This window comes from Scyliorhinus canicula, chromosome 16 (genome assembly GCF_902713615.1).
Source record: "Scyliorhinus canicula chromosome 16, sScyCan1.1, whole genome shotgun sequence".
Classification (NCBI taxonomy): domain Eukaryota; kingdom Metazoa; phylum Chordata; class Chondrichthyes; order Carcharhiniformes; family Scyliorhinidae; genus Scyliorhinus; species Scyliorhinus canicula.
The window spans coordinates 32,953,577-32,969,451 of NC_052161.1; the positions used below are offsets into that span (position 1 = coordinate 32,953,577).

General features: G+C 50.5%; 1 protein-coding gene across 1 annotated transcript in view; it reads right to left on the reverse strand.

Moving 5' to 3' along the window:
- LOC119979709 (cubilin-like) overlaps positions 1 to 15,875 on the reverse strand; it is a 225,388-nt gene that overhangs the window by 55,587 nt on the left and 153,926 nt on the right. The window contains exons 17-18 of the mRNA XM_038822269.1: positions 5,398 to 5,606; positions 553 to 700 (exon numbers count right to left, since the gene is read on the reverse strand). Of these exons, the coding sequence (XP_038678197.1) occupies positions 553 to 700; positions 5,398 to 5,606 (357 nt within the window). The remainder of the gene's footprint in view (positions 1 to 552; positions 701 to 5,397; positions 5,607 to 15,875) is intronic.

The following is a 15,875-nucleotide window of genomic DNA, read 5'->3' on the forward strand; positions in this document are numbered from 1 at the left end:
CTGAGAGAGAGACCTTCAGTCCAAGGATGCACAATAGTATGAAAGGGGGTTCTCAGCAGTCGTTGCCTACAGGGAACCTGGATTTATCGGGGAGAGAAAAAGGTTTGCCTGGAAGCTGACTGTTGACAGCAGGAAAGTGAACACACATGTGCATGAAGCTTTTGTTGTTGTTGAAGACAAGTTGATCTTTGGAGAAGTGAAAACTCTTCTAGGTGATGAAGATTACTGGTCTTGGTGGCCACATGGGTGTAATCAATGATACCTTGCACTCCAGGGAGTTCAGCTATTGTGACAAAATCCTCTGCGCGATGTGCCCAGGAGGTACCATCTGTATGAAATTAATTGTACTGTTCAGCTATCGCAATAAGGGTATGTGTGATCTGCAAGATACAGTGGTGTGCAGCTGCTTGTGAGACACCAGCAAGGTTCACAGCAGATTTTTAGAAGGCACGAGAGGCTAAAAAAGTTCAATAAATCCATTGGCCATGGTTATTAGCCAATAGATACCTCTGACATTATAAAATTACACGGAGGAGAAACACTGTTACTCACTGAACATCAATGAAGATTAACTGTATTCTTTCATCTCTGTCCACAAATATATACCAAGTACATTTTGCATTATTTGGATAGCTCCGTGGATAATTGGGGCTGGTAAATGTTCCACTATCATCGTCAAGTGTTCCTCCACATTGTGTATCTAGTAACAACAATGAAATGAGAAAATGAGAGAAACATAAAATATGCTGCATTTTTGGCCTCCAATATCCAATACTCTCCTTGAGTATTTACCCCCTTAGCTCTGATAAAATGATTTTTGAAATACAATGAGTCAGGAACGTTGGATAAGCTCAGCAATACTGACAATTGAAAATGCATTCTTACAAGATTTTACCTACAATGATCTCATTGATTATTTTGTGAAGAAAAAGTGCGAAGAAAAGCCATCTAAATTGCCATGGATTGCAAACAATTGATGAAGCAAGAAAATCTAAAAAATCTGTCCCTTTACCATGTTCTCCAGTTTAAATTCTGTTTTTCAAGAGGGAGCATACGCTGGTCTGATGTAATGACTGGTGGTCATATGCAGACAGTTATAACCAGTGAGTAACCGCCGTCCCCTATTGCTCTTTACTGACCATCAGAGAGTCTTTTCTGGACAAAAAATGGAGTCCTGCGACACAGTTGCCAGCAGAGCCACTGATACTAAATTTGGAATAGACACTCCACTTCGTTGGAGTATTTGCTGCTCAACTGGACTTTTTCTAGTTCATTCTGTCCTGTGCTGTACAGCAGTCATACCATTAGCTCTCCTCAAGATACACAGATCGCAATAATTCCTATCTACCATCATGCTAACAACAGGTAGGATTGAATTCCAACTCATCAATTTCAGGCTTGTTATAAGTCAAAAGGTACTGAAGCAGTTAAGAGGTCATATGTGTACTTTTTTGATGCGGGGGGTTGTTGCTTGCATTGTGGTTTACCATTAATTATAGGCTTTCTTTCATAAGATTAAAAAGAACTAAAACAGTTTAGCAGTCATTTGTGTATTTTCGTGACTTGCGTTGGTGAGCTGAGGGTGGGCTGGGTCAGGCAGACATTGATGTCATTGCAGGTTGTGTTTGATGTTTGATGTTGTTTGTGTCCATCTCCCCAGAGGATGGGGCGTGGCATCATGGGGGCCCCACAAAAACGGAGAGTTTGGGATGCCAAAAGTGTAAGACCGCCTCCGATTGGAATCAGAATCTCCATCCCTCAAAGAAGGATGTCTTTGTCTGTCTGTCTGTGTGGAGTCTGCACGTCCTCCCCCTGTGTGTGTGGGTTTCCTCCGGGTGCTCCGGTTTCCTCCCACAGTCCAAAGATGTGCGGGTTAGGTGGATTGGCCATGCTAAATTGCCCGTAGTGTCCTAATAAAAGTAAGGTTAAGGGGGGGGGGGGGGGTTGTTGGGTTACGGGTATGGGGTGGATACGTGGGTTTGAGTAGGGTGATCATGGCTCGGCACAACATTGAGGGCCGAAGGGCCTGTTCTGTGCTGTACTGTTCTATGTTCTAAGGGGCAACAGCAGCACAGTGATTGGCTTGGTAGCACAGAGGTTAGCACTGTTGATTCACAGCTCCAGGGTCCCAGGTTTTATTCACAGCTTGAGTCACTCGTCTGAGCGGAGTCTACATATTCTCCGCGCATCTGCATGGGTTACCTCCGGGTGCTCCGGTTTCCTCCCACTGTCCAACGAGGGGGGTGTCTCCAATCTCTTCAAAGACTGGAGTTGTGAACATGCCATAAATGTCCTCATTACATCCTGATTGGGGCCACTGCTTTGTTAAATTTGCTAAATTTGCTAAATGCTTGGTCATTTTGTTTCTACAGAAAAAGCTTGGAACTCTAGACTTGTCAGCTTAATGTCAGTGATGGGAAAGATACTGGAACCTACACTGCAAGAATGGACAGAAAACTTCAGGAGAATTAAACTAAAGTTGCAAATAGTCATCACAGATGCTGAATTACTGAATCTTGCTTCATAACACTGGATAGACTGAGAATTGGTTAAATGACAGAAAACTTAAGTAGGAATAAAAGGGTAATTCTCAGGTTGGCAGGCCTTAACTGGTAGATAACCGCAAGGATCAGTGCTGGGGTCACAGCTTGTCACAATCTAAATAAATCACTTGGATATGGAGACCAAATTTGCTAAAATTAGGTGGACATGTAAATTGTGAGAAAGATGCAAGGAGGCTACAAGGGGATTTGGACAGGCTGAGTGATTGGACATAAACACAGCAGATAGAAGGTAATGTGAGTAAGTGAGAAGATATACACTTTGGTAGAAAAAAACAGAAAGGCAGAGTACTCCTTAAATGGTGGAAAGTTCGGAAATTGGGAAGTGTTGATGTCCAATGGGACCTGACTGTCCTTGTTCGTGAGTCACTAAAAGCTAGAACGCAGGTGCAGCAAGCAATTTGGAAGGCACATTGTATGTTGTCTCTCAGTGTCAAGGCATTTGTGTACAGGAGTAAAGATATCTTGCTGCAATTGTGTAAAACCTTCGTGAGCCTCCACCTGGAGTAGAGTGTCCGGTTTTGGTCTCCTTATCGAAGGAAGAATACATTTGCCACAGAGGGAGTACAATGGAGGTTTGTCAGACTGATTCCTGGGATGGTGTGATTGTCTCAGGAAGAGATATTGAGGAATTTGGCCCTGTACTCTTCAGAGTTTCGATGAATGAGAGGTGATCTCATTGAAACTTACAAAATTCATACAAGATGTGACAGGATAGATGTGGCTGGCTGACTCTAGACCCAAATGAGGGATTTCTTCACTCAGACAGTGGTGAATTTTAAAATTCTCTACCCCAGAGGACAGTGGAACTACAATCACAAACCACGTTCTAGACCAAAATCGATAGATTTCTGGATACTAATCACACCAAGGGATATAGAGATAGTGGATGAAAATGACACAACAATAGGTTATTAGCCATGATCTGCGTGAATGGCGGAACGGGGTTGACCGGTGGAATGGCCTACTCCTGCTATGTTTTTCTGTTCCTGTGTTCCTATGTTGACCTGATAGAAATCAGTGAAGATGTTAACATATTAAATGTCATATGCTTAGATTTTCAAATGTCATCAAGAAGTTACCACAGTGGATCCATAACAAAGGTTAGGATATATGGAATCAGGGATAATTGCCTGAATGGAAATTAAATTGATCAAAAAATAAGAAGTGGAGACTGGAGGTGAAGGGTAGTCAGATTGGAAAACATTTGAAAGTGTGGTTCCACAAGGATCAGGGCTGAGCACACTTTTTTTCATAAATTCTATCTATGGTTTTGACTCAGAAACAAGCAAGACAACATCAAGTTTTACAAATGATACCATTGGAGAAGATATTAGAAAGCTTATAGACTAAGCAGTTAAGTAAAAAATGAATTTCAGATAGATATTTGAGACAATGCACTTTGGTTTAAAAAAGGTAGAAACATCACTTAAACCTGAGATAATAAAAATTAGTGACTGGGTTAGGAAAGCAAAGGGATTTTTGCACAAAGATGAATAAATCATTAAAAACTGCATTGCGGGGCGACATGATGGAGCAGTAGTTAGCACTGTTGCCTGCAGCACTGAGGACCAGGATTCGATCCCGGCCCCGGGTCACTGTCCATGTGGAGTTTGCACATTCTCCCCGTGTCTGCGTGGATTTCACCCCCACAACCCAAAGATGTGCAGGTTAGGTAGATTGGCCACGCTAAATTGGCCCTTAATTGGAAAAAAAATGAGCACTCTAAATTTATTTAAAAAACAGTATTTTATGCCAATAAAATAATCAAAAATAATAATTTAGCACTCAGATTTATTTCTAGGCTGGATACTCCAGTGGTAATGAAGTTATGCAGCATGTATAGGACCTTGGTGAGGCCTTGCTAAATTCACTGAGCACAGTTCTATCTTCCATTGTATTAGAAAACACAGAAACAATGGCGAAAGTACAAATTTGATGAACAGGGATGGTGCCCCGAACTGAGAGATTACAGCCCCAAGGAACAACTGAACAGGTCGGGTATTTTTCTTTGGAAAAGAAACCTGGCAATGAGCTAACAGAAATCTTCAAAACTGTAAATGATTTGAACAGTGTGTATACTGGAGAATCCATAAATATGGACCCAAAATATAAGCCAGTTCCTAATACATCCAATTGTGAAGTAAGAAGAAAAGTCTTTATCCAGAGATGGAACACACAACAGGAAATGGTTGAGATAGATCGCTTCGATACTTTCTATGGAAAAGTAGATGACTACTTTTCCCCAGATGGGGCAGCAGGGTAGCATGGTGGTTAGCATAAATGCTTCACAGCTCCAGGGTCCCAGGTTCGATTCCCGGCTGGGTCACTGTCTGTGTGGAGTCTGCACGTCCTCCCCCTGTGTGCGTGGGTTTCCTCCGGGTGCTCCGGTTTCCTCCCACAGTCCAAAGATGTGCGGGTTAGGTGGATTGGCCATGCTAAATTGCCCGTAGTGTCCTAATAAAAGTAAGGTTAAGGGGGGTTGTTGGGTTACGGGTATAGGGTGGATACGTGGGTTTGAGTAGGGTGATCATGGCTCGGCACAACATTGAGGGCCGAAGGGCCTGTTATGTGCTGTACTGTTCTATGTTCTATGTTCTACTTGGAAGAAGAGACTAGAAATATACGCTGACAGGCTGAGATGAGGCAGCTGGAAAAGGAGGAATCTCATGTTGAGAAGGCACATGGACACAATTTATTTCTAGCCTATTTCTGTGCTGTATATTCTGTACAGCTCTTTATAATAAGAGCAGCATAATGTGAGGCATAATGAATGGAGATCTTAACAAATCCTTATCAATTCTGCACAGATCAAGAGAAGTAATTTAATACTTACTTTTATTTGCAGACACTTCGTAGTAATTTGCAGTGAAGCCAGGACCGTTATTTTGTGAATCAGATTGGAAATGAATAGTCAGAGCGTTGGACGATGATGTAAATGCACGATTTGGTCCATTGCATATTGTGGAAAGCACTGGAGAATTTGTTGAAGGTCCATCATATATTTTAATATAATCATCTGAGCAACCTGGTGTAGCTTCCAACCTGCAGAGAGGATGAAATTTCCATTTCATTTCTTTTATGAACAAATTTCTTTATAAACACTGCACAATATAGCGGATATCAATTCAAAGCAAAAGGGAGCATGGAACAAAGATCAACAAACCAGCCCCAATCTTTTATCAACTCAAACACAAATTTACCTCAGGTGAATGTAATGTAATTTATTTGATCATCTGAGGGAGGAACATGAGAAGCTGGGCTGATTCTCCCTAAAGCAGAGTGGTTTAAGGCAATCTAAGAAGTGTTAAAACTGAGAAACCAACGAGAGGAAATAAATATTTCCAAACTTGACAAAAGAACATGAGGTGAGATAAGGAAAAATCATGGGCTGGATTCTCCGACTCTGACGCCGAAATCACGTATGGCGAAGGGGCGGAGAATCCGTTTTGATTCTCGAAATCGGGAGCGGCACAGGTTCTTCAATTCTCCATCCCCGAAAATTAATGTACTCGTGGAGTGTGCAGCGCCGAGTAACCACCGCCTCATGCCATTTCCTGAGGCCCGCCCCGCGATGCTCTGTCCCCAACTTGTCGAATTCCCGACAGCATGGGACTCGTGTGGTCCCAAAGTCTGTAATCCTCGCGTGGCGGCTGCGGACTCAGTCCGGGGCCACCACAGTTGGGGGAGGGCTGATCAGCAGGCAGTGGGGGCTTCATTCGGGGCTGGTGCAATGTGTGCGGGCGGCCCGGGGCGCACGAGTGGCCGATGTGAGTCACTATTTTGACGGTCCAGGTCCGCGAGTTGAGTCCGCAATGGAGCACAGCGCGGCCGCTGGTGGCCGCCGCCGTGCGCATGCATGGCCTCTGACTCGGAAGTGCAGGGGGCCCTATCGGCAGCTAGAGCTGCGAGCTCTACGACAGCTGACTGCTAGCCCCCAGCAAAACGGGGAATCTATGGCCTTTTGATGCCAGTTTTTCTGGCGTAAAAGGCCACAGTTTCTCGAAGGTGTGTGGACTTAGTCCCAGAAACGGAGAATCCAGCCCCATATTACAAGATGAATTGTTCTGGTCTGGACTGCATGGACTGAAAGGATGGTGTGGGTAGATTCAATAATAACTTTCAAAAGGGTGTTGTATAAATACTTGAAAGGGAATAATAAAAAATGCACTGGGTACAGAGTAGGGACTGAGACTAATTGGACAGCTCTTTCAAAGAGCCAGCAGGGAGACGTGGCTGAATGGTTTTCCTCTGTGCTGTAAGATTCTGTGACTGTAAAGTTTGGCTCCGTAGGCTCAGTAGTTTTGGCTCCGGAAGTACAGAGCAGGCAGATTGTGACATCAGTCACTGCGGAACGCTCATTTGATGCCAGTGCTGGATTTTCCAACCTTGCAGCTCGAACTAAGACCATTTCCGCAACATCAACAACAGTTTATGCACTGGCAATGTCTCTGGACTTGTAATCCAGAGGTTAATGCTCTGGAGATGTGTGTTCAAATCCCACTTTGGAAACTGGTGGAATTTGAATTCAATTAATAAATCTGGAATGATGATAGTCTCAGTATTGGTGACAATGAAACTATCATAGACTGTTCTAAAACTCCACCTTGCACTCTTTTAAGAAGGAAATCTGTCACCTTACCTGGTCTGGCCTGCATGTGATTCTAGATCCTATGTGGTAGACTCTGAAATGGCCTCAGAGGACACTCAGTTGAAGGACAATGAGGGATGGCAATAATTGCTAATCATAGAATCATTGAATTAACAGTGCAGGAGGCCATTCAGCCTATAGAGTATGTACCGGCCCCTGGAAAGAGCACCCTACCCAAGCCCATGCCTCCACCCTATCCCTGTAACCCAGTAACCCAACCCAGCTTTTTGGACACATAGAAGCAATTTAACTTGGCCAATCCACCTAACCTGCACACCTTTGGACTGTGGGAGGAAACTTGAGCACCCGCAGGAAATCCACGGAGACACGGGAAGAAAGTGCAAACTCCACACAGTCACCCGAGGCTGGAATTGAACCCGGGACCTTGGAGCTGTGAAGCAGCAGTGCTAACCTTTTGACTGTGATGCCCATATCCCATGAAAAATAAAGAAAAGGAATATGTTCTGTAGAAGGGTCCCCCTCCAGTGGTATTCAAAATGATCATTAATTGCTAATTGACTTTTTTTGGATCTCTCTGAGTTGGTAGAATGATTGAACATTTTCAGAGTTGTTTCAAGTAGCTTTGTGTGTGAAAAAGAGTTGGGGCGTGATCTACTGGCCACATCCCTCCCCCAGAATGGCACTTGTGGGGCTCTCCCAGGGGCTCGGAGGCCACTGGGTAGTTGGCTTCCGGGAAGGGTGACACCCCGGCACGGCTAGTGCCACCCAGACGCCCTTGGCACTGTCACCCAGGTAACAGTCTGGCACTGCCAAGGTGCTCGTGTGGCACTATCAGGCTGGCTGGGGCACGGCTATGGTGCCAGGCTGACATTGTGCCGGCGCCAGTGATTGGGCCTGGAGGTGGCCTGCCCATGAATGAAAAATGAAAATCGCTTTATTGTCACGAGGAGGCTTCAATGAAGTTACTGTGAAAATCCCCTAGTCGCCACATTCCGGCGCCTGTCCGGGGAGGCTGGTACGGGAATCGAACCGTGCTGCTGGCCTGCTTGGTCTGCTTTAAAAGCCAGCGATTTAGCCTAGTGAGCTAAACCAGCCCCTTGGTGGGGTGCGAGGGAGGCCTGAGGACCCCCTTATAGGTGAGTAGGGGCTTTGGGGATTGCACCGCCGGGGTGATACGAGAGATCCGGGCACCATTTAAAAATGGCATCCTGATCTCTTACTACACTGAAGAGTTACGAGCACCGTGAAACATCTGGCCAAAAGTGCTCGAAACCGGACTCTGTTGCAGTTAGATCAAGCCCTTGGTTTTGACTTCAGGGTTGCTCAAGACGTCTCCACCATGGCTGCTGTAACCATCGACATTTACCTCAACATGAGTTGGAAGTTGTTGGGATGTATCTATATGTAATTTTAACGGGCCACATTGTAAACTTCCATCCATTGCTACCACCAGTAGATACGATGTAATGTACAATATCATAACTCGGTAGACAGGAGACAGCAGCAGTCATACAGGTCAAATTTCTCCTTAGCCACCCAGTTAACATTGAATGTTTATTGTTTTATCTTCAAATAAAGAACACATATGGGGCACAACGTGATGCCTGGACAGTGCACCTGAACACTGCGGGAGGCAATACCACACACGCAGTAGCCAACATCCGAACACCCAGGCGATGGGACACAACTCCAGTGGCATGTCCATGGCCAGAGGGTGGGTGAGTGTCACGGGGAGGGGGGCAGCACCCGGTCCGGGTAATGTTGTGAGCGGGTACCGGGCCTGGGGTACAGGGCCTGGGGCACATCAGGAGGGCCTGCTGTGGCTCAGAGTACCTGGGGAGGGCGTTCCAGGTGGTGGTGGGGGGAATCAATGGGGGAATGGAAGATCCCGGGGTGGGAGGCACTGCTGTTTGTCGATCTCACACCCTCTCCCAGTGTCTTACAGATATTGAATGCTATGGCAGGGATGTTGGACGTAGCGGTTGCCCGAGTGGTGCTGGAACTACACAATGCGGCCAGATGCCGGAGAAGGTGGCAGCAGCGTCTGAAGATGCTCGAGGCAGCGGCCCATGTGCCAGACCCCACCTCACACCCTGAGGACCCGGTCGCCAATGAGGCTCGGGAGGGACCCAGAGGTGGAGGGCGACGATGGCCCAGGCTGTACAGGTGTCGCTGGTCATTCGAACAAATGACAGACAGCATGTGCTGCATGAGACTCTGCCTCAACAAGGAGACGGTGCGGCATCAGTGCCATATCCTCGCGGACTTGGCATCACTTGGAGGAGGACAACGACATCCGCCCCCGGTGGCCGTTAAGGTCACTGCGGCCCTGAACCTTTATGCCACAGGATCATTCCAAGGCTCGAGCGGGGACCTGTGTAGTATCTCACAGGCCACAGCCCATAGGTGCATCCAGAAGGTCACAAATGTCTTGTGTGCCCAGGCAGAAGACTACATCGTATTTGACATGGGCCAGGCCCAACAAGATACACGGCAGCACTGTCACTGCCATCACCGGACATCCCAGGTCCAGGGAGTCATGGATGTCAGGCATGTTGCCCTGCGCTCACCGGGCCATCTGGGGGTTCCCTATATTAACAGAAAGGGGTTCCATTCCCTCAACACACAGCTTCGAGTACGACCACCCGGTAAAGTTAATGCACGTGTGTGCCCGCTTCCCAGGGAGTGTGTTCTGGGGCAGTCGGTCATCCTTTCCCTCTTCGAGGAGCACCCCAGAATGGATGGTTGGCTCTTGGGGATAAGGGATATCCACTAAGGACCTGGCAAATGACACCAGTCCGGAGGCCGGAGACTGATGCGGAGACCCTCGGACTGTCATTGAGCAGTGCATCGGACTCCTCAAGATGCCGTTCTAATGTCTCGACCGCTCCGAAGGTGCACTCCAGTACGGAGAGTCGCCCGTTTTGTTGTGCTCTGCTGTGTCCTCCACAGCCTTGCACAGCAGCAGGGCAATGAGCAAGAGTTTAGTGACGAGGAACATGTGGCCACCTCGGTGGAGGAGGAGAAGGACAGGTGGACGCGGACGAGGACGATGAGGAGGTGCCAGAGCAGCAGGGGCTGGAGAACGAGGCCGGGTAGGAACTTGAGGCCCAGCCGGAGGCTGCAGGATAGGCGGCAGCGGTGAAGGTCCGGCCAGCCCTGATGGCCAGGGAGGCCCTCAAACTGGCCCGATTAACCTAGGACGTGCCTGGTCCATCATCGCATCCATACCCATCCATCACCCTCATTTCCCACCCTTCCACGGTATGTGTCACATCACTCCAGGGTGCTGGGACTGTGTCAGTGGGTTAATGATAACCTGCAGAGAGATGGGCTTTGGTGCTCCTCAATCTATGCCATAGTCTGACCCCTGCGTGTCTGCTGAGTGCTGGCTCACACTCCACACCTGCACGCGGTGCTGCATTGCGGAAGAAAGCGGCAGAGGCTTCCGACTGGTTGTGCACAAGGGTGTTTATTGTTCAATAAATCTCCCCACTCTCCCAATGGTGCACCCCCACCCCCTCACCCACCCCTCACCCTACTTACCCCTTCCTCCCTCCCCTTGGTGCCCTCATGTGGTGATCTAACCACTGTATATATGTGTGCTTGCAGTAGGGGGATGTATGGCCGTACCTGTAATACAGGTTTCTCCGGTAAGCCCCTGCCGGCTAGCTCCGCCCACAGGGAGCTTGTGTATAAAAATGCGCCAGCTTCACTGAAATACTATTCTACAGCTGCCGCTGGAGGAATAGCATCTCACAGCAATAAAGCCTCTCTTGTACTTCACTCGAGTCTTTGTGTACAATTGTTATCGCCACAATTTATTGCTGTGAGATTTTCCTTACACCATGGACATCAGGATCAAACCTGTACGCCAGCAGCTGGATCCGCAGTCGCCCCACGCCAAGAAAGACTTTGTTCACTGGCTTGCAGTCTTCGAGGCCTATATCTCTTCAGCAGACCCTCCCCCAACTGAGGCTCAAAAACGACAGCTTCTTCACTCAAGACTAAGCTCCAGCGTCTTTCCGCTAATTCGAGATGCGCCTGACTATGCCAGGGCCATGGAACTGCTCAAGGAAAACTTCGCACAGTCGACGAACACCCTGTTTGCGAGACATCTACTCTCTACTCGCGTCCAACAGCCGGGTGAGTTGATTGAGGACTTCTGGAGGGCCCTTATACCTCTAGTACGAGACTGCGATGGCCAGGCCCTCACGGCCACGGAACATTCAAACTTACTCATGCGGGATGCCTTTGTTACGGGCACTGAATCGGACCCCATCCGGCAACGACTCCTGGAAGGGGCCGCCCTCGATCTCGCGGCTACAAAGACTCTGGAGCTATCAATGACAGCTGCCTCCCGTAGTGCGCGATCCTACCCCGGTAGCCACTCGGTCCACCCGTCCTACCCCTCGTTCACCCCGCAAACGGCCCCCCCCAGCAGCCGCCCCCCCGCGCAGTATGCCTGCGCTGCTCGCCGCACCGCGCACCCCGGGGGTCCCCGATGCTACTTCTGTGGTCAGCAGAAGCATCCCCACCAGCGCTGCCCGGCCCGCGCCACGACCTGCAAAGCTTGTGGCAAGAAAAGCCACTTTGCAGCGGTGTGTCAGTCCCGGACAGTTGCCACTATCATGCCCGTATCGTGCCTCGCCTCAGCCGATCGCACAATGGGCCCTGCCGTCCGCTGCCCCCGACCCCACGTGCGATCAGTGGCCGCTACCATCTTTAGCTGCCCCCACAACGTGCGCTCCATGGGCACTGCCATTTTGTCCGCCGACATCTTCTTCCACACAGGTACTCCAGATGCCGCCATTTTGTCCTCCCCTTGGGACGGGACAATGGGACCCGCCCGGGTCGCTGCCGCTACTCGTCGGACTCATCAGACTAGTCGGCTGATCGCCCGCTACTCGCCTCCGTTACGCTCGACCAGTCCTGTCCTCGCAACCTGGCACCCTCTTCCACGACGGTGCTCGTCAACGGCCACGTGACCTCCTGCCTCATCGACTCCGGGAGCACCGAGAGCTTCATTCACCCGGACACGGTAAGGCGCTACTCCCTTGCGGTCCACCCCGCCAACCGGCAGATCTCCCTAGTCTCCGGTTCCCACTCTGTCCCGATCCGGGACTCCTGCCTGGTTAAACTTACTGTACAGGGCATGGAATTCGACCGTTTCCGCCTGTACATTCTCCCCAACTTCTGCGCGTCACTCTTACTGGGCCTGGATTTCCAATGCAATCTCCAGAGCCTCACCCTCAAATTCGGTGGACCCCTACCTCCCCTCACCGTTTGAGGCCTCGCGACCCTCAAGGTCGAGCCTCCCTCCCTTTTTGCCAATCTGACCGCAGATTGCAAGACCGTCGCCACCAGGAGCAGACGGTACAGCACCCAGGACAAGGCCTTCATCAGGTCCGAAGTCCAGCAGCTGCTTTGGGAGGGTATCATCGAGGCCAGCAACAATCCCTGGAGAGCCCAGGTGGTAGTGGTTAAAACTGGGGAGAAGCACAGGATGGTCATGGACTACAGCCAGACCATCAACCGGTACACGCAGCTCGACGCGTACCCCCTCCCTCGCATATCTGATATGGTCAATCAGATTGCACAGTACCGGGTCGTCTCTACAATTGACCTGAAATCCACCAGCTCCCCATCCGTAAGTCGGACCGTCCCTACACTGCCTTCGAGGCGGACGGTCGCCTGTACCAATTTCTTAGGGTTCCCTTCGGCGTCACAAACGGGGTCTCGGTATTTCAACGAGAAATGGACCGAATGGTTGACCGGTACGGACTGCATGCCACTTTTCCGTACTTAGACAATGTCACCATCTGCGGCCATGACCAGCAGGACCATGACGCCAACCTTGCTAAATTCCTCCACACTGCATCCCTCCTTAACCTCACGTATAACAAGGAGAAGTGTGTGTTCCGCACAGGCCGTTTGGCCATCCTCGGCTACATAGTCCAAAACGGACTACTGGAGCCCGACCCTGACCGCATGCGCCCCCTCATGGAGCTCCCCCTCCCCCACTGCCCCAAGACTCTCAAACGCTGCCTGGGGTTCTTTTCTTACTACGCCTAGTGGGTCCCACAATACGCGGACAAGGCCCGCCCACTAATCCAGTCCACACATTTTCCCCTCACGGCCGCGGCACAATAGGCCTTCGCCCGTATTCGCTCTGACATAGTCAAGGCCGGGATGCACGCAGTAAATGAGACACTGCCTTTCCAAGTAGAGAGCGACGCTTCAGATGTCGCCCTTGCCGCCACACTGAATCAGGCAGGCAGACCCGTGGCATTCTTTTCCCGCACCCTCCACGCCTCCGAAATTCGACACTCCTCTGTTGAAAAGGAGGCCCAGGCAATCGGTGAAGCGGTGCGGCACTGGAGGCATTACCTGGCCAGCAGGAGATTCACTCTCCTCACTGACCAACGGTCGGTAGCCTTCATTTTCAACAACACGCAGCGGGGCAAGATCAAAAATGACAAAATATTGCGGTGGAGAATCGAGCTCTCCACCTATAACTACAAGATCTGGTATCGCCCCGGCAAGCTCAACGAGCCCCCAGACGCCCTCTCCCAAGGTACATGTGCCAGCGCACAAGTGAACCAGCTCTGTGCCTTGCACGAGAGCCTTTGCCATCCGGGGGTCACTCGTTTGTACCACCTAATCAAAGCCCGCAATCTGCCCTACTCCGTCGAGGAAGTACGGACAGTCACTGCCAGGTCTGTGCCGAGTGCAAGCCACACTTCTACCGGCCAGATCGCGCGCGTCTGGTGAAAGCGTCCCGCCCCTTTGAACACCTCAGCGTAGATTTCAAAGGGCCCCTCCCCTCCACCGACAGCAACACCTACATCCTTAGTGTGGTCGACGAATTTTCTAGGTTCCCCTTCGCCATCCCATGCCTGGATATGACATCTGCCACCGTCATCAAGGCCCTGAATTCCATTTTCGCTCTGTTCCGTTTCCCCGACTACATCCACAGTGACAGGGGATCCTCATTCATGAGCGATGAGTTGCGTCAGTTCCTGCTCAGCAGGGGTATCGCCTCCAGCAGGACGACCAGTTACAACCCCCGGGGAAACGGGCAGGTAGAGAGGGAGAACGGGACGGTATGGAGGGCCGTCCAGCTGGCCCTACGGTTCAGGAACCTCCCAGCTGCTCGCTGGCAGCAGGTCCTCCCTGACACGCTCCATTCCATTCGGTCACTACTGTGCACCGCGACTAACAGTACACCCCATGAACGTGTTTTTTCCTTCCCTAGGAAGTCTACATCCGGGGTGTCACTCCCGACTTGGCTCACGACTCCGGGCCCAGTCCTTCTCCATAGGCATGTCAGGCACCATAAGGCGGAACCCCTGGTGGACAAAGTACGCCTGCTCCACGCCAACCCCCAGTATGCCCACGTAGAGTTCCCCGATGGCCACCAGGACACAGTCTCGCTCAGGGACCTGGCTCCCTCAAGTGCCGATCCCACGCCCTTTTTCCCCCCCCGCGCCACCCTCCTTTTCCCCGGTTCCCCCCTATTCGTCCCCATCCCTCATCCCCTGCCCATACTGGAGGACACGGAAGATTCCGACTCACTCTCGGAGTCATCCCGCCACTGACCAGCACCAACACCGCCAGCACCTGCACCGTCATCGCCTATACCACCTGCGCCGACGTCGCCACCGCAGCTACGCCGATCACAACGGAACGTTCGACCGCCGACTCGGCTCAACCTGTGACCTTCTAACCGGATGGACTCTTGGTTTTCTGTTGTTTGGACCTTTTGTACATAGATCACCTTTTGTATTATAGTTCCACGTCACCCCCGCCGGACTCATTTTTTACAGGGGGTGAATGTGGTGATACAACCACTGTAGATATGTGTGCTTGCAGTAGGGGGATGTATGGCCGTACCTGTAATACAGGTTTCTCCGGTAAGCCCTGCCGGCTAGCTCCGCCCACAGGGAGCTTGTGTATAAAAATGCGCCAGCTTCACTGAAATACTATTCTACAGCTGCCGCCGGAGGAATAGCATCTCACAGCAATAAAGCCTCTCTTGTACTTCACTCGAGTCTTTGTGTACAATTGTTAGCGCCACAATCCTCAATGTGGTTTATTCTCCTAACTCTACCACTACATCTAGGTGTGTCCCCAGGATGCATATCTGAGGTGGAGGCAGCCAGCTTCTTACCTTGTTCTGTGGCCTTGATGCCCCTGGCCGGTATCCTCTGGGGGCTCTGGGATTGGAGCGCCATGGCTCATTTGTCGACGGCACATGCACAACCGTGCCACTCTGTCCTGTGTGCTGACTCTGAGATGCGGCCTCATTAGAGGAGTGGAACTCGGGAGATCTGGTGGCCACCGTCACCACCCCATGGGATGGTTCCAGGTTGGTACCCCATGGTCTGCACCATCATGATGACGCCCTTGGCGAAGCTCCTCAGCGACTGGGACAAGCTCCACAGCGCCTCAGCCATTCCCATCTGAGAGCGGCACATGTCCTGCAGAAACCCATCAAGGTCGGCCTTGTACTAGGTGACATCCCCCAGTGAGGCAGACATACTGCCGAGACCCTCAGTCATGGCCGTCACCAACATCCTTGGGGGTCAGGTACGTTTTGGCGCCGCCCTTTTGGCGCCGACCTTTCGGCGACGACCTTTTGGCGCTCATCTGTTTTGGCACTGGCCTTTTTGGCGCTGACCTTTTTGGCGCCGCCAACA